At 28.1% G+C, this 26,440-nt stretch overlaps 1 protein-coding gene across 1 annotated transcript; it reads left to right on the forward strand.

Moving 5' to 3' along the window:
- The first annotated feature begins 54 nt into the window (after nt 1-54).
- LOC107446090 (fumarate hydratase, mitochondrial) lies at nt 55-20,039 on the forward strand. The gene is made up of 10 exons (XM_043051680.3): nt 55-187; nt 1,478-1,603; nt 3,330-3,440; nt 4,604-4,780; nt 8,780-8,935; nt 12,078-12,189; nt 12,693-12,773; nt 17,589-17,792; nt 18,432-18,648; nt 19,764-20,039. The coding sequence occupies exons 1-10, from the start codon at nt 62-64 to the stop codon at nt 19,969-19,971; spliced, it is 1,518 nt and encodes a 505-aa protein (XP_042907614.1). The 5' UTR covers nt 55-61; the 3' UTR covers nt 19,972-20,039.
- Nucleotides 20,040-26,440: the final 6,401 nt, after the last annotated feature.

A 26,440-nucleotide genomic window follows, 5' to 3' on the forward strand; every position in this document is an offset into this window, starting at 1 on the left:
AAAGTCTTTTAAAGGTCGATAAAATAAAAGTTTCGTAATTTCCTCAGTAGTATTTAAAATAATGTCTTATAAAATGTTATCTCGATCAATTTCGCGCATTTTGCTTCGGCAAATAGCTGATCACTCCTCAGAAATCAGATTAGGGTTGTGTCGGCCTCTTTCTATCAGTTCATATAATATGGCTTCTGTAAGTTAATAAATATTTTAAAGTACCGGCTTATACTATTTTAATATATATTTTTAGCATTATCATATTAAAGACAAACCATTTATTTCTTATGGGGATTTTAACTACTTAGATAACAATGTGTGGCCACATCTGTGTAGTCTAAACAAAATGTTTTGTTGTATACTTGTTTATAAATTTAATGTTATTTATTTAATAGACCCTGAATTTATGCTTTAAATATAAAAAAAAGCTGTTAACACATTATGATTGGAAAATTTTACTGTTTTTCACTCTAATCTGGTTTTATTAATCTTTATAATTTCATACCATTATTAAGGTGTATACTATTAAGGTGATAGATACAATATAAGATTAAATCATACTAAAATTTATTTATTTTTGAAAGCTATATATTGTATGCCATGAATTATGTATACATCATTAAATTATGTGTTGACAATGATAGGGAAGTTATCTTATTATAAGTACTACACAAGATTTTAAAATTTATGAAAGTTTTCACTGACTAAAAACAGTTTAATAATAAATGTGAATAAGGAAGTTGGTCAGAAAAATAGTGTCTAATCAGTAACTCAAGTGAAAAAAAAAATTCACATCTGTGTGTAATAAATGCCATTATGTCTCTTCCAGTTATTAAATTTTGTCTCTGTAAAACTGAATTTTAAATGAATAAATTCTCTATATTGCACCTTTTTATTGATTAAGTAAAATTGATAATTATTGCTGCCAAAAGATTAATTATAATTAAATTTAAGCAAGCGTGAATTAAGTTATATTTAATTAATTATAAATATGATATTAAGTTATATTTAAACTAAATATATATACCTATGCTATTGAAACAAAGCAAATATGAATTAAGTTTTATTTAAATTAATGAGAAATGTTTTTCCAACTCTTCGAGTTGATCCATTTCTGTGATTTTGTTTTATGTGCCCCTGCATTGCTGTCTCCTAATGTAGGTAAAAACACAGATCTCTTTTCTTTTTTTTTAAGTTGATATTGAAGCATTATTTTATTTAATAGTGTGAGTGTAACTGCATACGTCACATGTGACATGCTTTACATCGGGTAAAAAAAAAAATCGAAGTATCAAGTTCAAAAGGAAAATTTTCTGTATCTAAGAACCTAAAAAATTAAATTGTTCAAAGTAATTTTACAGGTATGTTGTAATTCTAATTTGCATGATTGTTTATTCAGTCTTTTTCTGACTACTCATAATTTATACTTAAAAGTTTGTGAACTAATAATTTTTTGAATTACTTAAAAATTGCTTTTTTTTTTCAGGGAAAAACAAGAAAAGAATTTGATACTTTTGGTGAATTAAATGTTCCTGCTGAAAAATATTATGGAGCTCAAACAATGAGATCTATGATGAATTTTAACATCGGAGGTGAATCTGAACGAATGCCTGTAAGGTTTTGAAAGTTTTTTTCAGTGATTTTATAACTGATTTCTAATTGCTTAAAATTAATTAAAGTGAATCAGACTATAAAATATAGTTTATATTATACTATTCTAGTTTAAAATTGTAATATCCTTTTCTAAAATACAACTGACACATTTTGTCAAATTAGATCTATGTCCCAAATTAATCAATTTTTGTGCATTATTTTATTTGTTTAACATTTTTCAAGCTATTGAATATCGCCAACAAAAACTCTAAGCAAGTTTTAAAAAAGTTAACAAAAAATGACAAACTTCAAAATCATTGTTGAGAACAAACTATTTGAGGATATTAAAATAAATTATATGTTGAATCAACAAATTAAAAGATGCTATTTTCTTTCATCAAATTGATCTAATGCTATTTTGCTTAATCAACCTCAAAGCATGTGAGGGACTTGCAGCCATTGCCCTTTGATACTATCAGTATCTTGCATTATAGTTAAGAAAGGCTTATTTTCCATCTTGATTGTTTAAAGTGGTTTTCGACCTTCTCAGGGTGATTATTAAACCTTCTTTATTACATTTTTTATTATTTAGTTGCCAAAAGGATGAAATAGCAAATATTTTTTTTAATCTTTATCTGTCAATGATGTTATGATCCAATATGAAAATGGATGCTTTTGCATGAGGTCACTCTAGAATACTTAATTTGGAACTTCAAAAAATTTATGCATTTTCCCAAACTAATGCTTGTAAAGAGGCGAGCATAGGATGCTACTGTTCCAGTTATAAGAAGTTAAAGGTGGTATCTAAAAATCAACTTAATTTATTTGTAGATTAAACTGCAAAAGACTATCTGGGATACGAATTTAGAAAGGTAATTTTACATTTTCTTCATGAAAAAGAGATTTCAAGATGTTCAAGTGTTATCTGATATGTTTTGCATGAAATTGAAAAAAATTTCTTTTAATCTAAAAATTTCTTTCAACTTCTGTGTTAAATTATTTTTTTCTCAATGGAAATTTTTGTTTTGGATGCTCAAAAATTTTAAATACTTGTATAAATGATTTTCTTGGGAATAAGAAACTATATATTAGAAACTAAACTAGCAATATTATATTAACTTTATGAAGCTATATAATTATATAGAAAATATAATCTTGCGAGGCTATGCATAATTTTATATCTATATAAGAAAGGCTGTTTATCTGTAGACTTTCATAAGAATTATATGAAATTGCTGAAGGCTTTTTTTATTTCATCTAAATTTTAATTAATGTTAATTAGAAATTCAAAGAATTCTTAGCTTTTTTTATGCTTAAAATTTCTTTATACCTTCTGATACATATCTTAAGAAATAATAATAAAAAAAATTTAAAAAAATAATATTTTTAAATTTTTCGAATGAAATAAAATTAAGTTTAGAATTTGACTTATTGTGCTTACTAAGTCATCCAATTTAAATAGATTAGCAGGCTCATGTTTTGTCTGTATCATATTAAATTGTAATTAATATATTTTTTATAAGTGGCATAAGAAAGAAAAAGGAGCATATTTTAAATTTTATTTCATTAAATTTTTTGAATGTTCCATTTTGTACAGAAATACTATATTAATATTTTTATAATTTCTAACAGCACAATCTATAACCATTTTATGCAACTCTTCTACCACAGATTGTCTTCTCCACAAATTCTATACTTGATAAATATTTATAAAATGTTTCATTGATGCATATTTTGAATTTTAGCCACCGATTATAAAAGCATTTGGCATTCTAAAGAAAGCTGCTGCAGACGTTAACAAGGAATTTGGGTTGGATTCTAGAATTGCCGATGCAATATGCCAAGCTGCTGATGAAGTGAGTAAATATCTCCATTTTTGATACTTAACTAAATCATTGAATGTCCTAACAGTTTTGAAGCTCCAAAAATTTTACGTTTTATTACAAAGTTTGAATGTTGACTGAGTATTAGATTTTTTTTCCACATACATATTTTTCTTTTTGGAAGTTAAAGCCATTTGAAGTGCCAGTATTTTTTTTTAATAATCATTGCTGTTATTATCTACATTTTTAAATCTTGAATCTTTAAATATTGAATGTTATTTAAATGAGTATCAGTCTTTTTTTCTTGTAAAGACAGAGTTTTCCCTAGGAATAAAAAAGAGCAAGGTGCTTCTTCACAGAAGAGGGCACTTTGAGTTTTGAAATGGCTCTCATTTAACAGCGTAAAAATTTATTAAAATGTGTAATATCATGTAATAAGGGAATTTGATCTTCAACAATTAAGTTGCCATCTTATGCTATTTTATGTGTATATTTTAAGAAGTATTGTTCTCTCATCATTACTCTAAAGGCCTAAATGTTTTTTTTTATGTAAACTAAAAAAAAAATTTTTTGATAAATAGCTTAAAAGATTTTTTGTATAGATTATCCCGAAAATTATTATGAATTGAATATTTAAAAGTGCATTTTTTTCTAAAAAAATATTTAATTAAAAAATAATTTTCAAATTGAAAATCACTTTAAAAATTATTAATTTACCCCCTTGGAAAAAGAGAAACTTATAAAAACGTAACCAGTTGAGAATAATCTTGACGAAGTAAATATTTTTAATAGTAATCAGAATTAAACCTATAAACACAAATAATTTTTGCATGTAATTATTATTTTAACAGTTTATTAATTTTTTATAAAAATGGAATTTGAATAAAAAGACAATGTTTTAAAGAGATGGTGTTTTTTTTTTTTAACGGGCAAAGATGATGCATTTATAGAGATCAAAGGGCGGGCGGCCGGCCCTTCTAAAAACACTTAGGGAGAACACTGTTAAGATATTATGCCACCTAGTTAGATGAGAATGTTCAAAAGGTATCTACAATATTTTTTAAAAAATTCTAAAATGCTATTCAAAATTATGTTGCTAATTATAATGTAATTACATGTAATCAAGCTATTTAGTCAGCAATCGGATTTTCTTTGTTTATATTTGTAGATGTAATATTAATGTGTAAAATTTATAGGTCATTGATGGTAAACTGGTAGATCATTTTCCTTTAGTTATTTGGCAAACTGGTTCTGGAACTCAAACTAATATGAATGTTAATGAAGTGATTGCTAATAGAGCTATAGAAATTCTTGGAGGTCAGTTAGGTAGCAAAGATCCAGTTCATCCTAATGATCATGTAAATAAAAGTCAAGTAAGTGATATATAAAACTCTGTTTATTTTTAGTTTTAATAGCTGAAAATAATTCTTCAAAATACATCAGAAATTTGATATTTTAGCTGTTAGAATCTTATCAACTTATTCATGTATATTTAAAATTTAATATCATCGAGTTTATGGTATGATATCCCAAACCTGTAAAATATCAAGGAATGAATTTTTTTAAAAAATTATTGCTGGAAGTAATTTTATTTGAAGTATTAACATCTGTGAGTTAGAAAGCTTAAAAACTGTCTAAATCTTATCACAATTTCTACTTTTTACATTTGTTATAGTTGCCTCTAGGCAACTATAACAAATGTAAAAAATTTAACCACCTCATTGGCGCCCCTTAAAAAATTTTAAGCAAATAATTTTCCAATCAAATTTTTTTTTTTTTTTCAAATTTTTTTTTCCAGTTCTAACTTCTTTATTAGAAAATTTTTGAATTATAAATCTTGTCTCGATTTCTAAATATCTATTCATCTATTGTACATATTTGTTACATTATGAGGATAATCAAATAAACATTCTGAAAGCGTCAAGCATACTAATAATTAAGTACATGGCCTTATATTAACACACTAGTCATTAACAAAAAGCTTAATTAAACTTCTTAGATTACATATATTTTTCATTATATTATATATTACAAGATTTTTGAATTTTTAATCTAATATTAAAATATGTACTAGTTATTAACATGAGATCTAAATTAAACTTCATTAATTATATATGTATTTTTAATATGTAAGAAAAGTGTATTCGAGATAATTATTAGATATAAAAGAAAGAAAAAAGTCAAACTTAAAGAAGAAATTAATTTTTTTGCTGTGTTAAAATAAATTAATAAGTCTCAATTATATAGGTAAATTTCACTTTATGATTATGAGTCAACAATGGTAATACATAGTTTGCTTAATTTATGTAATAATGTTTTAGCTGTAAAATACTATGGACTGAGTAGTTTTGTTCTATATGTTTTCATATTAAATTTATTTTTAATTTTATATTTTTATTTTCCATCATTTTATTACTTGCTTAGATTGCTTAACAGTGAAAAACATTTATCATTTATAATTTTGTAAATAATTGGTTTAATTTTATACCTCCACAATACACTGAAAAAATCATTATTTGAATTTAACCTGTTATCAGTATAGAAACAAATATGTAATTCTACTCATATTTAAAGAATATTTATTTTACAGTGTCTAATTTTAAATTGAAAAAAAAATACTCATCTAAAATAACAGTTTATTTTAAATCTTTTTTTTTTAAATAAAAAAAGTTATTGTTAATTAATAAAAAGTTCAATAAAATTGTACTTATTTAGATATTTTAAATATAATTTATACTTAAAAAAAAAGGGAAAAAAACTGTAATACTTAAAAATAATTCATTGCCTTTTTTTCACTTTTGAGTTTTTTGTGAAAAAATTTCTGCTGATAGTAATAATAAGTTTCTTGTTTTCTTTATCGTTTTAATATTATTAAGTGATATATTGATACAATTTGGCCAATAGACATTTATTATGTGTTATAATAGATCACAATCATCAATGTACAATCCATCAATCCAAATATTAATTATATACCTTTGATATTTAGTAAATATCAAAGATTCAGAAATAAGTCAAGGGTCTGTTTAGAAGAAATTTGGGTCCGTTAACGGACCCTTCACGAAATATCTTTTCATAAAGACAGACCCTTCACAAAATATCTCTTCATAAAAACGGACCCTTCACAAAATATATTAACATAAAAATGGACCCTTTACAAATTAATTTCTTTTAATCAGACCCTTAACAAATTTGTTTATTTTCATTATTGTTCTGTTAATCGAATAAACCTTTCCCGGGGGAGTGGGGGGAAAGAAAGACAGATGTAAACAAACTAAGTTTTGTCTTCAGCAGACGCTTCTTCCTTTATTCGTCCGAAATGAATATTCTACATTCAGCAATATAGGCTAAATACCAAATATTTGTATGTTGCATCTCTAATTTAGTAGCAGCAATTGCTGTTTATTTAAAAAAAAATTTTTTCATTATAATTTTACAGTGTTGAGTATAATCTTGTATCTCTTTAGAATTTAAAAACTCATTGAAAAAGTTTTTCGCAATAACAGGATCCTATTTGCACAAATTCACAAAAGCAGGACCCTGGTTGAAAGAATTTGACTTAACGTTTATTTTACATTAACAAATTACGAGTAATTTTTTCTCAATTTTACAAAATGTCTGGACAGACTCCTGTGAGTATCAACTTATTTCTGAATATTAATGGTAACTATAAAGCATAAACTCTTGCTAAAGTCAGACTAAGTAATTGCTTTGACTTAAGCTTGTTATCAGAATAAAGGCCCTAGTCTATATCTTAAAGAATATATGAATTAAGTTCTTTATTCGTCACTATTCACACATTTAATTCATTGATCTATCAACGGTGAAAAACACCATAAATCCCTGAACATTGCTTTATCCTGAGACAGAAAAATTCCTATGAAAACTAAAATTTCAATCCATACAAATTTTATAATATTTTGTTATATACGTAACTACAATTTGAAACTTAATTGTAATTTATTTAGAAAAAAACAAAACCTCCATTAATTTAATAAAAAAGAAATCTAACATTTTTTGTTTATCCTTCTCCTGGGTTATAACTAACGTAAAACTATTTTTTCTGAAATCAATAACAATACATGTGTGACTGCTTGACATTACGTGAAAATGATCAATTGACACTTTGTTAAAAAATTATTTGGAATGTCAGTATTTCAGGCAAATAGAATTAGAGGTAGCTCTAAATACCAGGATTTATTTTACATTATTGATACAGGAAGTGAAAAGAGACAAAAGTATTTTACTCTTATCTTTTGTAACATTTTATTATTTTCTTAATTTGGCAAATCTCTTGGGTCAAAATCACATAATGCTCAATAAATACTACAATAATTCTCATTTTAAAACTTTCTTGTATATATCGTGTGCATACACTCTATAACAAAAAAATCTACGCACCAAGAAGCAATCATCCGATTGCTTTGAAATTTCGTATGCATGAATGTTTTGAACAGATATGGCTGGAATGATGCCGACTGGGGACGTATGGTCTTTAACGACGAATCCCGCTTCCAACTGTGTCCTGACGATCATCGAAGACGTGTTTGGAGACGCACAGGGCAGAGGGGGGATCCTGCCTTCACTATTTCACGCCACACCAGCCCTCAACAAGGCATTATGGTCTGGGGTGCAATTGCCTTTGACAGCCAGACCCTTTTGGTCGTCATTAGAGGTACACTTACTGCACAGCGGTACGTCGTCGACATCCTAAGATCTGTTTTGCTACCGTTCCTTTTACAGCGCACTGGGCTGGTTTTTCAGCAGGGCAATGCCAGACCACATACGGCACGTGTTGCTATGAACTGTCTGCAAGCTTGTCAAACTCTTCCTTGGTCTGCCAGATCACCAGATCTCTCTCCCAGCGAGCATGTCTGGGATATGATGGGAAGGCGATTGCATCTGGCACGGAATGTTGATGACCTCGTTCGACAATTGGATCGAATTTGGCAGGAAATACCGCAAAAGACCATCCGGGAGCTTTATCGGTCTATGCCACGCCGTATGGCAGCTTGTATCCAGGCTAGAGGCGGGTCAACACCTTATTGAACTTGTTACTGTAACTCTGCAATAAATTATTCAACTGTTCTGAAATTTTAATCATTTACTATTCTGTACATTGTCTTCCTATCCACCAATTTTCGTTTCAATCGGACAACTCCTTCTTAGTGCGTCGATTTTTTTGTTACAGAGTGTATGTATATATATATACAATGTATATATATATAGATAGATAGATGATAAGATAGATAGATATTGTTATTTGAATAAGATTAATAAAATGTAATATGCTTTTAATATTTAATTTGAAATATTGTGTAATTATGAGTTTCACTTTAAACAATAAGTTTTCTGTTCTTTTTTTCATTTAGAGTTCCAATGACACTTATCCAACTGCAATGCATATAGCAGTAGCGATGGAAGTCGAACTTGCATTGTTGCCTTCTTTAAGGCAACTTCTAGATGCTTTGAAAGCTAAAGAACATGAGTTTGCAGACATCGTGAAAATTGGACGAACTCACACTCAAGTATAACAAAAAAAACTAATTTTTTAGTTACTTAATGTTATCAACCCATGGTAAAATTATGTTTTGCATTTTTTTTTTTTTACAAAATATTAAGTAAACAATACAGCAAAATTAGTAAAATTTCAAACTTAGACTTGGTGTCCATAGATTTTCTTTTTAGTCTTTAATAAGTGTTTTCATTTTATTCTGTTCAATAATTTAAAAGTAGATAATGTTGTATAGATTTAATATTTATAGAATAATTGAATGTGTTTTACTTTCTCTGAAAATTGTTAACAAGCTAGTCACTACTTTACTAATCTAAAAGGAAAGCAAACAATTCTTGTCAGTTTTTCCCTCTCGGGGGGAAAAGTCTAATCGTTCTCCCTGCCACAAGTTTTATTTCCCCCTTTTATAGCTCAAAATCTCACTACCATAGTAAACAAATGTTGTGTATTTATATTATTATTAATATTATCAGGGTTCCTACATGGTCAGGAAAACCTGCAAAAGTCAGGATATTCTAAAATTAAGCTAAAAAGTAAGGATTTTTCTTACATATTCATAAAGTTAGGAAAATAAAAAAAACTATAGTTCATTCAAAGACTGACAGGCAAACATAAAGTTTCAAGGAAAAATTCTGTAATTCAAAATATGTAATTTCCTCATAATAGCATCCCTGGTAGAACCTGTCCTGTTAGCAATTTTTCTTCTGTTTATCCAATGATAAGGCATTTTTGATAGGGTTGCTAGGTTTATTTCTCTTTGTGTAAATAACTGATTTACGAGCAAAGGATACTAACATATCTGGTAGCAAAATTTTTCCAAAAAAGTTTGGCCAAATCAAGTGGCTGGAAAATCTTCCTTGTGTGGAGCGGGCCATATTAATTTTTGACAACATTAAAAGGTATGTAGAAGAGAAAAAAATCTCAATAAAAAATGTCGAAGACTGTGTTAAGGATCTGATAATCCTACCATAATTAGCATTCTTTAAGCTAATTTCTGAAGAATTTCAAACTTTTCTTTTAAATTTTCAGACCTCGAAACCTCTCTGTTCATACTTATATTCCAGTATATTGGAACTAACACAAAATCTTTTGCGGCGTTGTGTAAAAAAGTCGGTTATAGACACTGCTACAACTGCAAAAAAAAAAATAGCAAGTATTGACTTAACAAGCAATGACAATCTATTAAGTGTTAATAATGTGAATATAGGTTTTGCAGCAAGTAAATATCTGAACATGATAAAAATTAGTGAGAAAGAAAAGGGATATTTCAAGTTAGAATGTCGAAAATTCTTTTTGACGACGGTCAAAATAATACTCGAAAAAAGTCCATTGTTGTATAGTATGACACATGGCATTTCAAGTTTAGTTCCAAAATTGATCATTCAACATCCATTCACTGCTCAACAAAGGATGGATACCTGTCTGGAAATTCTCCATGTTAATATCTGGGTAGCTGAAACGGCAGCAGAAAAAGCAAAAAAAGGAATTTTTACTGTTTGTGATGCTGCCAAAAAAAAAAAAAAGAGCAAAAGAGTTTCTTAGAGTTTTATCCACAGCAACAGAGATTAGATAATTTTTTTCCAAAACATTTGCATTGAGAAAAAAAAAATTTAAAATTTGTGGGAGATTATAAAAATTGTTCTTATCCTTTCTCATTGTAACACAACAGTCGAAGGGGGGTTTTCAATCAATAAAAGCTAATTGGTTGAAAACCTCAATGAAGACTCTATTATTTCACAAAGGCATGTGTATGATTATGTTTCATTCAATTATGGAATAAAAAACATAGACATTAATGAAAAAATGCTAGATGCTGTAAAAGGATCTAGAACAAGATGGAGACATGCATTAGAAGCCAAAAAAAAAAAAAAAAATTTAAGAGAATGAAAAAGCTGAAATTTCTAGAAAACGAATAAAAGAAAAGATAGATAATTTGAAATTAAGAAAATCTAAATTGACGAAAACTGCTGCAACAGAACTGGATGTTCTTGATTCAAAAATTGTCAAGCAACAAAATATGTTGAGACATATCTAACATAGGAGCCCCTGAGTTTCTCCGGAAGCTAACAGTATTACAGAAATAAATTTAAAAATACTGAAAAAAAAGATATTTTTGATTTTATTTTTCTCACAAGTTGCATAATTTTTCTATCTGAATTTTTATTTGTATATAATTAACTTTTCTTGACTTTTTTCCCCTGTATATTTCAATATTATCTTTTAAAAGAAAAGTCAGTTTGAAGTGAATTGGTGATTTTTAAAAATTAATAACTTAATGTTACAAATGTTCTAGTATGCTTTAAGAGTAAATATTATTTGAGGATACTGATATATATCTCGCAGATTTGATTAACCCTTTATATCCTGACGACACTCATGCATGTGGTTCCACTTAACTTTAAATAAAATAATATTTCCATAATCCAACAGATTTTCTTGATCTTTTTATTTAAATAGTTTTCGTATCTAACTACAAAAACACACTAAAGGTTTAATCTAATCATGATAATTAAAAATATGTTTCACAAGTTTTCTGAAAATATAGTTTGGGATATAAAGTGCTATTACGCAATTCCACTTTAATATATAAGTGTTTATCCTATTCAATATATGATACTTATGACTAGCTAGCACTAATTGAAACTGCAATGTTAAAAGTTTTGTTGGGGTGGGAAACGGCGGGTCAGGAATTTTATTGTAAAAGGTCAGGAAAAACCTGCAAAAGTCAGGATATTGTTTTCTCAAAACAGTGTAGGAACCCTGATTATGTATGCTAAAGTAATTAAATGTTTTAATGAAAAATTTAAATAATGTTTCATTTTTTGCACAATTACTATTATTGTTTAATAACTTTTTCAAAAAATATTTTTTTTTCATTATGCCTTAATGATTGAAATATGCTACATGATTGGATATGCATTGGCAGTTGAGGTTTGATATTCTTCAGTGATTAAGTCCCTGAAGTGTTAAAATATTTTTAGCAATAGTGTAAAATCTGCAAAATAAATACTCATCATATTAAAACACTATTTCAAAAATCACTAAAAATATTCTTATGTAATTTTTAAATGACCCCTTACCTGAAATTCTTCAGAGAAATTTTTTTTTATATTGAGCATTTACATTTTCAATGAAAAGCATCACTTATTCTTTAGGATGCTGTTCCTTTGTCCCTTGGTCAAGAGTTTAGTGCTTATACAACTCAAATAGAATACGGTATTCAGCGGATAAAGGCTTCTCTTCCCAGGGTGTATTACCTCGCTATTGGTAAGAAGTGATACCTTTAACTGTTTCCGTACTTGAAGATTCTTTAATCTCTTCCTGTCTTTTTTAAATTTTTTCTATTAAATTTTTTAAATCTTAGTATTTGAAAAAAGTTTATAATTTTTATTAGTTTTCTGTTTAAAATAGTGAAGATTAGTTTTCAATACTGTTAGAATATGGAATATAAAAGTAAAATTACTGTGCTGTTTCATGCATTAGTTTAATATTAAGAGAGTAAACAATCATGATCTTATTCTTGTCTATTAAATTCTGATTTTATTGATAACTTAATCCTGCATGTAACAAGGGCATTTCGACGAGGGAAAACCATTCATTTTTGCTCTTGTGCAGTGCAAAAAATCTGATAATAATTTTTGTGATCTAGCCACTAGAATTAGCTGAAATGAAGCCCTTTTAATGTTTATTTTAGAAATGATAATTATTTTTTGTTATGTAAGTTTCCTTGTTTTTAGATATTTTATAAATAAATTCTATTTTCAATAAAGGAGGTACAGCTGTTGGGACCGGTTTGAACACCAGAATTGGATTTGCTGAAAAGGTTTCTGCTAAAGTTGCTGAGATAACAGGTATTTCAAAGCTACTTTTTTTTAAAGCTACTTTTTTTTAAAGAGACATATTTTGTTTTTTTATTTTTTAACATCTATATACTACCCCATTCTATGTTTTAAAGTTAAAAAAATATTAATTAATTTAAAATTCTATAATAATCTATTATATATTTTAAATTAATTCAAATGTGTTATTTTCATCCAAATATGTTCATGTTATTGTCATCCATAACATATCGTAAACATTTATAGCAATCAATTACTAGTTATAAGCAATTTAATCATCCAACATGCTAGCTCTATCATCAATATGTTTATTTAATTATTTTTGGACTAAAAATGTATGTTAATTTTCTTTTGCATTTTTTGTTTTGTTTCTATTGGTTACATGGTTTTATGCACGGTTTGCTATGCAATGGAACATGCGTGTCAAATATGTAGTTTCTTTATTTGAAACTATCAGAGATTTATATTTTGGTTACTGGTCATCCTACACTCAGGTGTGGTGGCGCCAGACTGTGCAGGTACATGGTTCTGGTGCTTTTAAGTGAGGCTAAACGTGCTCCCAGAATTATAGTGAACTCATTACTTATTTTAATATTTTTCTATAAAAGAAAGCTAGTATAAATCTGCTCCTAATACTAGCGAATTGAAAACTAACTTTGCTAATGTTCTTTGATAATTTTAAATACCTTCATACTCATAATGGGATAACCTGCGTTCCTGTAAAAAAAAAATTTAGCACTACAATACTGCCCCTCACTTAAATTATGTTAGGATTGCACTCTTAAACTTAAAATTGCATTAAATTAAACACTGAACAGCAATAAAATTTTTTACCAGAGCAAATAAAGTATATTTTATAGAAAAAGTAAAGATCTAAATAAAAATACTGAACAGAACTTATCTTTATCTTTAAACTTAATACAGGGTGCGTAGCGTTTGTAAAAAGTACTTAAAGGTGCTTTTTGGGAGATTTCGTTTTTAAAAGCTTTTAAAGGTGCTTTTTTCAGCTGGCGTTTTTAAAAAGTGCTTTTTTTCCCAAATTTTTTTTTTCCTTCAGTGATATCTGGCGGATCCCCTGCATTTCACGAAAAATGGGGTGTTTGCTACGTAATCATTCACACGGACTTCATGTCGTAACCACGTTATGACTTGTGCATGTGCGCACACTCGAAACTGAAACCAGAGTGCTCCAATTCGGATAGAGTCAGATCCTTATTAAATGTTTTTCTTTTTAATTTATAATTTTATTTTACTTCTAACACTTTTTTGATGTAGGGGATAAGGGTACTTTTGTTCTGAGTTCAGAGTCAAGTTGAATTGACTCGGTTATGTGGGAAAGTACTGATTGTTTCGATTTACGTCCGTTTCTTTTTAAGTTTTTTTTTAATGCTAAAACTGTTCATAAAATGTTTTTGTTTTTCATAATATCATTGATTCAATATGAATTTTTTGAGTGCTTGAAAAGTTTTGTAAAGTGCTTGAAAAGTTTTTAAAAAGTGCTTATTTTTGATTCAAAGATTTGGCTACGCACCCTGTTAATAGTTTCCCTGAATGCCGACATTGTATTATATTAAATGTTACATTGTATTATATTAGCAGGGATGCTACGCCTGCGCCATTTGCGACAAACTGAGACAAAACGGCATAACTGCGCCATTTTGCGACATTCAGCTCAGTTTCTGCCAAAGCAGCGCCATTCTGAGACAAAACGTCCAAAATTTGGCAAACCTGAATTCAGTTTCAAATATTAATCCGCATTGCCGTGAGTCATTGGAGATCATTTTGCCGTTCACGTCTCCAAGGGATGAAAGACTTCCACAAAAAAGCGGAAATCCGCTTTTTTCTCCCAATTTTTAAAATTTTCGACCATGTTCCAAAAACTAAAATTTTTAGGGAGTCCAATTAGAGAAACCCAAGCCGCCGGAACGATAGTCGGATTGCCGCGACTTCTGCTGTAGAGTGGAAAGGAGTCTAAGTGTTTCGTTTCGACCACCGATATTTGATTTTTTTTTTTTCGTTTGGCTGATTTTCGGAATTTTAAATATTAGGAACTGCGCTGGAATATGCTAAAATCGCGATTTTTAATCAGACGATTTTAATATCAATCATCGATTTTCGTATTTAACTGATTTAAAACTTATGTGTTGCGATTTTTTTTACGCTGTTTAAAAATCTTACTAGCAATTCCTATTAACTCAATTTAAAAATTCAATATCGCGATCTGTATTCTCGCGAGTTTAAAATCCAACGTCGCGATTCGTATTCACGCATTTTTAAATCCAATATTGCGATTCGTTATCACGCAGTTGTAATATCAGATCTCGTTTTTCGTATTTGTACGCTATTTAAAAATTACTCATTGCTATTCGTATTCACGTGATCTAAAAATTATTCATCGTGATTCTTATTTACGCGATTTAAAAATTCAATATCGCTATTTGTATTTTCGCGTTTTTAAAATCCAACAGCGCTATTCTTATTCACGTGATTTTAAAATTCAAAATCGTGATTCATATTCACGCGATTTTAAAATCCAACCGCACGATTCTTATTCACGTGATTTTAAAATTCAAAATCGTGATTCATATTCACGCGATTTTAAAATCCAACCGCACGATTCATATTCACGCGATTTTAAAATCCAAAATAGTGATTCATATTGACGCGATTTTAAAATCCAATATCGTGATTTGTGTTTTTAAAATCCAGCTGCGCGATTCATATTCACTTGATTTCATACTCCAAAATCGTGATTCATATTCACGCGATTTTAAAATCCAATATCGTGATTTGTATTTTCGTGTTTTTAAAATCCAACAGCGTGATTCATATTCACATGATTTTATAATCCAAAATCGCGATTCATTTTCACGCGATTTTAAAATCCAACCGCACGATTCATATTCACGTGATTTTAAAATCCGATATCGTGATTCATATTCACTTGATTTTAAAATCAAAAATCGCGATTCATGTTCACTCGATTTTAAAATCCAATATCGTGATTCATATTCACGCGATATAGAAATCCAGTATCGCGATTCATATTCACGCGATTTTAATATCCAAAATCGCGATTCATATTCACGCTATTTTAAAATCCAATATCGTTATTCATATTCACACGACTTTGTAATCCAATATCGCGATTTTAAAACCCAAAATCGCAATTCATATTCACGCAATTTTAAAATCCAGTATCACGATTCTAGAAAGAAGTAGAATTAAGTTTTTTTCTTGAATTAGTTACTGTAAAGATGTGATATATTTTTTACAGTTGTTGCATTTAAACAATTACTAAGTGCATTCATAATCACATTTTATGATTGTATATTTAGCTATATAAATTAAAAGAACATAGTCAACTAACTGATCTTGTGAATGCAAGAAAGTACAATCTGCTAGTCAATGCCAATTAACTAAAAAGTTTACTTTTATACTTAATAAAGGATGCAAGTCATTTTAGAAAGAAAATTATATTTATATGTGTCTTTTTAAATTGTTTATAATAGTTTTTATATATTTCTGTTTTGATATAAAAATGTATATATGCTAATTTTTGGCTATTAAGTGCTCCCTAAAATTTTCTTGAAAAATTCCTACCTAAAATATTTCAAAATTTCACTGCACCTCCTGAATTCTATCAAAGAGTGTTTTTTTTTTTTTTTGTGTTATTTGCATTTTCTTAAACTCTTATTACTTAATTACTGAATTTCTCTTTTAATTATTGAAATCTGTAGACCTTCCATTGTAACTAACTGAATAGTTATATATTTTGAGATGAAATTTGAGCTCAAAATAAAATGGGTATTTTCCCTTTTGAATTACTGAAACTAAATAGATATTTCTTTTTAGAAAGTTAACACCATTATATTTTAAAAAATAAGAAAGTTAAAATTTACTTTGTAAAATTCTGGAACAGATACTATTCGTTGGCATAAATGATTAATGCAATATATATGAAAACAACAGAGTCCATAAAACAATTTTGTGGACTCTTATAATCAATCATATGCAGGTTTTTTAAAATCCTAGCAATAGTGAATGTATGTATAATTGTAGTACTCCTAGTATGCTATTAATGGTTTTATGGATCCTGAAAACTATCTTTATATTGTTATCAAACTGATTAATAATCATTTTAGCTGAGATAAACTGAGTGAAAAAATAATTTTAGCTGAGACAAACTGAACCAAAAAGAGATTTTAACTGAGACGAAATGCAATTTCTGGTGAGACAATTTGATATTTTGCGAGTAGCATCCCTGTATTAGATAATTAAGTAAAAAAAATTATGAAATTATTCCAAGGTAACAGAGACTCTTAAACTTTTTTAGAAAACAAATTTAATTAATGCTTTTTTAAAAAAATTATATTTTGGTCATAGGCCTAATGAATGCTTTAATAAAAATTTGCACGCCATCTTGATTGGATTTTTTACTTCCTTAAATTATATATTCTAAATGGGTCATGGAAATTTTTTTCATTTCTCTGTATGAAATTAATCTACAGGGAAAATACAAAGTTCTATGAGTGAGAACGAAGAGGGACAAAGTTATATATTTACATTGACTTTGTCTATGTTATCATTCAAGGCAATAATGTTTAAGACAATATCAATGTACAACCACAAAGAGGTGAGTTATTGAAGGACATTATAAGTAAAAGGGTTTTTTTTTAAATTTCATACATTAGGTTAAGGAAAAAGAATTTATGAGCCTTGTAACACACTTTTTTGCGTATGCATTTGTTTTTAGTTTATTCCAGTAGCATATGGTTTTGTATTTCTTTATTACCATTAAAATTAACTAATCAATTTTGTTTTTAGGATTGCCATTTGTATCTGCTCCAAATAAATTTGAAGCCCTTGCTGCTCATGATGCTATGGTTGAAATGTCTGGTGCACTCAATGTTGTAGCTTGTAGTTTAATGAAAATTGCCAATGATATCAGATTCCTTGGTTCAGGACCTAGATGCGGTTTAGGAGAACTAATCCTTCCAGAAAATGAGCCGGGTAGCAGCATAATGCCAGGTATGTTAATGTCATTGCACCTTTATTAATTTAGCTTTATAAATTCATTTTAAAAGTTATCAAGAATTTTAAACAAATTAACCAAAAAAGAACAAATAAAGAAAATCAGAAGCATTTAACTGTTTTGATGCAGTTTACAAACATCATTATCATCGATGCCGGTGTCTTGTGCTAGAATCTTTTAAGAAGGTGGGGGACAGTACAATTGTTTCTGAAAAGTCACTCGCACATTATATAGTACATATGGAGTAGAACAGGAACATCATGAGAAGCTCAAGAAAAAGAAAAATTCTAATTAAATCCGGTTACTGGTCAAATCTGAATTCAAGTTTACTAAAAAAAAAAGAAACTTTTAATAGGTAATTATTTGTATGACTAAATCATACACTTAAAAAAAAAAAAAAAAGAGCAAACAAGGATGTACAGTTTTTAAAGCTTTTCCAAATTTTCAAGTTAATTGATAAACTAAATTTTAAAAGAAATTTATTAATTTATCGTAAATTTTTTTTTTTCATTCATATTGGAGAATCAAAAAAATATGTTGTGAACTTCTAGAATTTGTCTCAAAAATATTGTCATTATTTTTGTGATGTTAATAAAAGTTATGATTTTTGAATAAAAAAAGCATTTTTATTTTAGGCAAAGTCAACCCAACCCAGTGTGAAGCCATTACAATGGTTGCAGCACAAGTTATGGGAAATCATGTTGCAACTACAGTTGGGGGCAGTAATGGTCATTTTGAATTGAATGTGTTTAAACCTATGATGGTTGCAAATGTGTTGCGTTCTGTGCGACTAATTGCTGACAGCTCTGTCTCTTTTACTAATAATTGTGTTAAAGGAATTATTCCAAATAAGTAAGTAGTGGTTTCTCTTTACGTAAAAAGGATACTGTTTTAAATTGTTTTGGTATAGGAAAGTTTAGAAATTAAAAAGAAAATTAAAAATGTATTTTTAAAAATAAGCGAAATATATATAAATTTGATTTGTATTTCACTATGTACATTTGAATTGTTATTTAAATAATATTTAATGATAAATTGACTTTTAAATCATTGAATAATAAGACATTGTCGTAAAAAATAAATTCTGCTTTTATTAAAACATTGAAAATGCATCATATCAAGATCTTACATTCCCATTACAAGTGCTTACATTGCATGATATTTAGTGCTTTAAAATATAGATTTTTTTTCATTTTAAGTTTTAAAAAAATTATTCAGGGTTGCCACTCCACAGGGAGAACAGGGAAAAACCTGAAAAATGCAGGGAATTTAAAAATCACCTTAAATACCAGGGGAAATGCAGGGAATTTTGATTTTTTCTTTACAAACTGGGAAAATACAGGGAATTTTGTTTCTCATTTTTATCTTTTAAAAAATAGCGACCACTCAAAACGTAATCTATGGAATATTTAACCATGATATTTCAGCTATACCAAACTATTTAATTTACTGTAGCATTATTTAAGTATGTTCAGCTGTTTTTCCAGCAATTAAAACTTATAAATATAGTTAACCCAATATAGCTGACACAACAGCACAGTAATTGTTGCTTCCTCATAATATGTACAGGGGAAACACAGGGAATTTTTTTTCCAGATTTGAGTGGCAACCCTGTTATTGTCTTAATAAAATTAAATAATTATACTTATAATTAGGATAAAATTATTATACTGGCTAAAATCAACTTAATCAACAGCTACCGGAAATAATGTATCACTATTAATTTTTTTTAACTTATCACTACAGTGATAAATTGCTGAAGTGAATTTTATTGAATTTTGGATAGATTTAAATCTCTGATATATAAAACTAAGATTACAGAAGAAAATTATTAGAATCTGTTTAGTTCCATTTAGTACGAGCTCTTTAAAAATTTCTTATTAATCAAATCGCGAATAATTATTTTTAAAAAATTGCAATCTTATTTAAAATTCTGCATAACTAACGTTTGTTTTCTAAAATTTCAGAGATCGCATCAGCCAACTGCTGAATGAATCTTTGATGTTAGTGACTGCATTGAATCCACACATAGGTTACGATAAAGCTGCCAAAATAGCAAAAACTGCTCACAAGGAAGGGGCAACGTTAAAGGAAACAGCAATCAAATTAGGATATTTAACATCAGAACAATTCGATAAATGGGTTCAACCAGGTGATATGTTAGGACCAAAGTAAACTCGTTTCCAAAGAAGTTATTTGCACAATACCTACTTTATTGTTTTGTAATAAATAGTTTCAAGAAATGCTTCTAGTAGTTATTTTTATAATAAATTTCTTTTTTAGCACAACAGATTGAAATTTGATTAGATGTGTTCTGAAAAATTCAGAAAGCCGCACATGTTGGTCATGTGTGTTAACCCAGTAACAGAATTTACGTTGTGAATCTGCAATGATATCTTCATAAATCCAAATTTGTATGCAACCTCAGCAGAGTCGGACTGAGATTATTTTTATATCAGCTTAATCTAAAACATACAAGCAGCAAAATTTGCGAATATAAAATCCTTAGAAATTATACGTATGAACTTCATGTTGTTTAAATTTTAATTGAATTTTATGGAATGATCTTTAAAAAATAAAAATAAATCTCTACAAACAAACAATCTGTTAAGTAAACAATCTCATGCACATTTTAGATAATATTGTTTCTAAGGATGCAACAAATTACCATTTACCTCCGTCCACGCACATGGACCATTGCTTCTTAGCTTCTAAAGACACACTATAAGAAAATTTATACATATGTATCCTCACTGAAACATTCGTGGACGTATAAGCCTTCTGGGGATTCCAAGAGATGCAGAAAATGTAAGTTATTTGTGTAGAACTCCACATAAGCAGAAGTGATTTTCGAAGAATGACACAGAATACACATGCTTGAAAACGATAGTTATTTTAAATATTAGCATGTAATTTAGTTATTCTGAAAATAATATTTTTCTTTTGACTTAGTAGTTCTGTGATTTGTTTGAAGCTTTTAAAATTATACTTACTTAATATTCAAAAATAATACAGTCAACATGCAGGTGTACCTTGGTATCGTATGCCGTAATTTATGACAGCGTAACAGTCAAGAGAAATTTCATAGTATTATGAAATCTATACACGATATGTCTATTTAGAGAGATTATATTGATTTAATAGTATTTTTATAGTATTTTAATTGTTTTCTGTTAAGGTACATACAGATATTTAATAACTTCGTGTTTTTTTCTCATAATTTTGAAATTTTACCCCAGGAATTAAATATTTTTTTAAAAATTAATCTTCTATTCTTTTCAATAATTATTTATTTTGCATGGTTTGCAAAATTAAAATAGTTTTAAAACTGAGATTATATGCAGTATTTCTTAGGAAAAAAACATTTTTTTTTCTAAATTATTATTTAATCTATTCATCGTTGTATTTAAATAGACCATAATATAACAATATGCATGTTTGTTCCTACTTTGTAATTTAACATTTGAAATATTTATTTTCTTTTATTTCATTTAAGCCTGAGATATGTAAAATTATTACCCCCCTGGCAGTATAATTATTATACCAGTAGAATAGAAATTTGGACCTGTGAAATATTATTTTGCAATATTCTGTTATACTTCAGTAGTGAAGAGGTTAAACTGGCTGCATGCTACTTATTCGGTATTCAGCCACAAAACATTTCATATTTTTAATATAATTAAATTTTTGTGCAAGAACCCTGTTCTATGTTTTTATTGGTGTTGAGCTTAAAAAATTTAAAACAATCTTGAACACTTTGGTGAAATACCTGATATAAAACTATTTGAAAATTAATAATTTAAATTAGTTACATTAGTTTTTGGAATTACATTTGATATTTTATATAAAATAAAATCTTTTGTGTTAGGAAATCTTATAAAATTACTTGATTTTACTTTTATTGTTTATATTCTAAAAAAAAATATTTAGAAAATTATTATTAAAATTTATTAGGCATTTTGAGCATCCTCATTTATTTTTGCCCCTCTAAGCTCAAGATCTGTCAAATATTTTAAGGATTTCTTTTGTAAATAATAGTGTTTTAAAAATAAAAAAAGTAATAGGATCACCTTAAATTTTATTACAAAAACACTGTTTATGAAAGAAATTTTTATTTATTTTAATGACAAAAGAATATTAAAAATAGCAAGTGTAAGATTTTTTTCTTAAATAAATAATAAAAGAAAATTGGCATTAAGCATTTCTATCATTGTTTATTTTTATTAGTACACTTAATATATCTGTGTAAAATATTATATAGCTGCTAATTCAAAATGGTGCTAATTCTCATTCGCTCAGATTATACAAAATCTCATTTACGAAAAAAATAAAATAAATGATTATTCATCTAATTGAATTCTCAATTATTTCAGCAAATTGAATGTTTGACATACTTTACAGTTTAGTTGTATTCTAAAGAAAGGTTGTGCAATCACGCTATGTATAGCGTTTTAAAATTCATTTCGTTTTTTTAAAGCCCTTAAAGGTGTTTTTTTCATTGGATGTTTGTTAAAATTATCTATTTTTCCAAAGTGAGATTTCTTCTTTGTTTTGTCTATTATCGCCATGCATTACGCAAAAAGATTGGTTTATCACAGTGTTCCATTCAATGTTTTCACTATTCATTTAACCATAATCCGTTTCGGCATGCCGTCCTCTTTATCGTACGAAAGCACAAATCATTTTACACATGTTGAATGAGCTACTCCCGGGTCCTTATGTGTATACTGAGCTAGCACTCAGACCTGCAACTTCGCTGCATTTTGCGAGAAATTTCCAGTTTCAGGCTTCAACTATCGCCCTTTGAATTCGAACCGAAATGTTCTTAAGTTCACTAATGAAGTATTTTCATGTGGGTCTGGAGCAGTCAACTATCACAGAGCTTTATCACTTCAAAATTTTCGTCTCTCTTCTAAATTTCTCTCTCCATTTATCAAAAAACAATTCTAAATAATTTTATTTGCTTATTTATTTTTTACTTTTTTTTCGTGAATCGAACTACTTTAAACAATTTTAAAAAATTTCCACACCCAGTGGTTGCTTTCTTTTTTTATCAACTGCTATTCTTAAAAACAGCTCTAAGGAAATAAAATATCATTATCACAGTTTAAAAATAGAAATGTAAGGTTATATAGGTGGCTAATTTTTCAATTGGATAATTGTGTTAATCTAGCACATCAAAAAAGTTAGTGTTTAATCAGTTAGTATTACGACCAGATTATATGGGGAGAAAAGTAAATAAGTAAAATAATAAAAAAAATTTTTAGACTATAGAGTGAAAATTAATATGTTCATTAAAACTCTGGAATCACGTTCAGTCTCACTTAAAACCAATGCGTTCCGTCTCTACTACTCCCCTGATGGTTCACCCCTCCCCCAATCATAATAAGGAGAAATAATAATTTTAAAAATTGGGATCATACACGTTTTTTATCAGTTTTAAAATCTAACGCTAGTTTTCAGTAATGCAATCAGAAAGTAAAATCGTAACAACTAGCAATAAAAAAGATTTGAACTAATTTTTTTTTTTCTGATAGAAATTTATGTTAGAATTTTAGCTTTCTTCAAAATGAATTTTAGCAATCCTCACTGCAACCCTGTTTGAATCCAGTTCAACATGTTTTCAAATGAATACGAAGAAAAATTAGGATAAGAAGTGTTTTGAATTCACAACGTAAATTTTATAGTAAATACTGAACTGGCGAAGTATTAAGCCTCCGCCTTACGCTTCACCTTATCCATAAACAAACCACTTAATAGACGTTTCTGCTCACGAATTCACCGATGAACGCGAAATCCTTACTAATAGGTAGATTATATTTTTTAAAATTGGAAGTGTTTGACAGAAATGACTCGATTTTTTTTTTCATCTATCTACTTGGGTCGAAGAAATATTAAAATAAAGTTTTATTAGTAGTACAATTAGGAAGATTCAGGTTGTATGCTGTTTCGGAATCAATAAAATTTTTGCTGACTCGAGCACATTATTAATGCTAATTCTAATATATTGTTTCATGTGATCTTTCGTTTTTAATTTGAATAAAACTGAGTGAATTTTGTATCTCAAAACATCTCTAAATAAAGCTGAGTGAATCTCGTGTCCCAAAACATCTCTAAATAAAGCTGAGTGAGTCTCATATGCCAAAACATCTCTAAAATAAAGCTGGGTGAATATCAATATTTCAGAAAATCTGATACAAACGTTGCATTAGATTGTTAAATTTGGTTTAATAAATAATAACCAATTTTCATGATTAAAGAAATCTATATATTATTCTTATAAAGTTATCATCAAAAATTGAGAAAAATCTTCAGACACTGTTTAATTGGGTTGGATTGAACTTAGAGTTAAATCGACTATATTGCGTCAAACTGAAATGATAATCCGTACTCCCGATAAAAAATTAAACGAGGTTATAAAAAAGGAAGAAGAAAAAATGCTTTAAAGTGAGACCTAAAATCACTGTGACATGTTTAATCAAAAAAATGTAAACTTCATTTAAGTAAACTGAATAATATTTAGGAAAACATTTCTTTAAGGTTCTTATTTTGAAAACTAAGGCTGCTTAGTGTAATGAATTAGCGCTAAGATGTAATTACTATTTGCAAATGCGACGCTGGTAATAATATCAAATTACACCTTAATTATAATTATCATAAGTACAATGAGCAAAAGAAAGCCCGTTAACTTTTTTTTCTTTAAATTTTGAGAAGTGAAAGCTAAAAGGTATAAACTAAGTAATGATAATACTAACTGTTTTGAAGGAGGGTTTTTTTTCAGACTTCAACCTCAAAAGTGACTCATAGTCTTTTTTTTTTTTTTTTTTTTGATGAGCAAGGAACAAACCACACCTCGCAATTGCATGGTTTATACTACACCTTTCACCTTTATTACTCATCGCTAAATAGTTTTAACAGTTTGTATGCATAAAGTTTCTAACGCATGAAATACTTTACCTAATGCATTTTCATTAAAAGATGGGTTGAAACATTTTGTGGTAACATGATCGATTGAAATAATGACAGTATTAGTCACAGAAATCGTTGATATATATTAGGGGTCACCAAACTTTTTCCCTGAAGGGTCACACTGATACCTTCAAGTCCCAAGGCCAAGAAGTTCCCAAACTCTTATGGATCTCAGCCCACTTTGCAAGAGAATTTCAACGTAACCTTCCAAAAAAAATATTATGTAATACAAGTAATATAAATAATGCTTTTTGTCTTTTTATATTTTTGTTAGGATTCAACTTTTATAGCAGTCAAGCGAAATGTTTCAGTTTTTTTTTAAAAATATCAATAAAATAAATAGAGTTTGTATTAGTCCGACCTCTATTTAACGAAGTCGCTAAGTCCCGACAAAAAGTTTTTTACATGAAAAAGTCGTTGAATTTCCACCATAAAATGCGTTAACAAGTTTGAAATGTCCTGAAATATTTTGGGAAAGTGGATCTTAAAGAGAAGTTCGTTGCATTGAAAATTCAATTCGCTATTCGGAAGTTATTTTGCGAAGAAATTTCCAAAATGTTCTTGTTTCCTCGAAAAAAATCGCAAAAAGGAAGTTCGTTAAATAGAAGTCTGACTGTATTACAAATGCATTTTTGAGAACCTTATTTCCTGGAGTTTTATTAAATGCAAAAGGAATTTTAAATTTTATTTTAAACATACATAAAAAAGGAATTTTTTTTTCGTGTTCCGATTCTATTTTGCATCCATCGACAGTAAGGATAACTTTGCTACTGAAAATATCGGATGTGTATCAAAGTTAATTCAGATATTTGAAAATATCATATTTGCTATCGTTAATTAGTCGAAGTTATCTCCGATCTTGTGGTAGTGTAGTGTGCTCATGTTATATTGTCATAAAGTACAAACAAGTATTGTCTTTGGATCATCATCAAGGATGAATCCAAATCAAGTGCGACGTTTACTACTCGTACCAAATCAATCAAGGTCATTGTTCAACCCGAGGAGGATTTATGCCCTAATTACAGTTATCTTTGCATAATAGTATGAAACAAGCATAATTGTAAACATAATAACATAATTTTGCAAAATTTTGTATTATTTTACTTTTCCCTTGTTTTATTATAAATTATCGTTAATGACAATTATGTTTTTCCCTGCACGTGTATACAAATAAATAAAAATTCCATAGTTTTCAATCAGCAACCAAATTTACTACGAATTTTGATTGCTTAATTCTTTAAGTTTGTACTAAAAATGCCGCTTTTGAAAGCATTTTTCATATATTTTTGATAAAAAATTTTCTGTTATTATTTTTTGCAAAAGGTCTAGTAAATTAAGCATTCTTGTTCAATCTGCTGAAAAAAAGCACAACTTCGATTTTTTTGGTCATATTGGAAATTGATTTATGGGCAGAACATAGATAAATAAACTAAGACAAACCTCTTTTGTAACATTATAAACTAATTTAATAACATTTAAAAAAAATTAATTTCCTTCATAAAAGACTAAAACTATTTTTTTTTCAGCTGCTGAAATAATTTATTCAGAATTCGGGAATAATTTATAATAATTAATTCTAAATTCGTTAAATAGTGGCTTTGCCTTCCTTTTAATCGGAGATAAGAAAAACCTTAAATAATCAAAAAATTCGATAAATAGAGGTTCGTTAATCGGG

The sequence above is a fragment of the Parasteatoda tepidariorum genome, chromosome 3, assembly GCF_982258835.1.
Source record: "Parasteatoda tepidariorum strain Cologne lab strain chromosome 3, Ptep-v5.0, whole genome shotgun sequence".
NCBI classification, from domain to species: domain Eukaryota; kingdom Metazoa; phylum Arthropoda; class Arachnida; order Araneae; family Theridiidae; genus Parasteatoda; species Parasteatoda tepidariorum.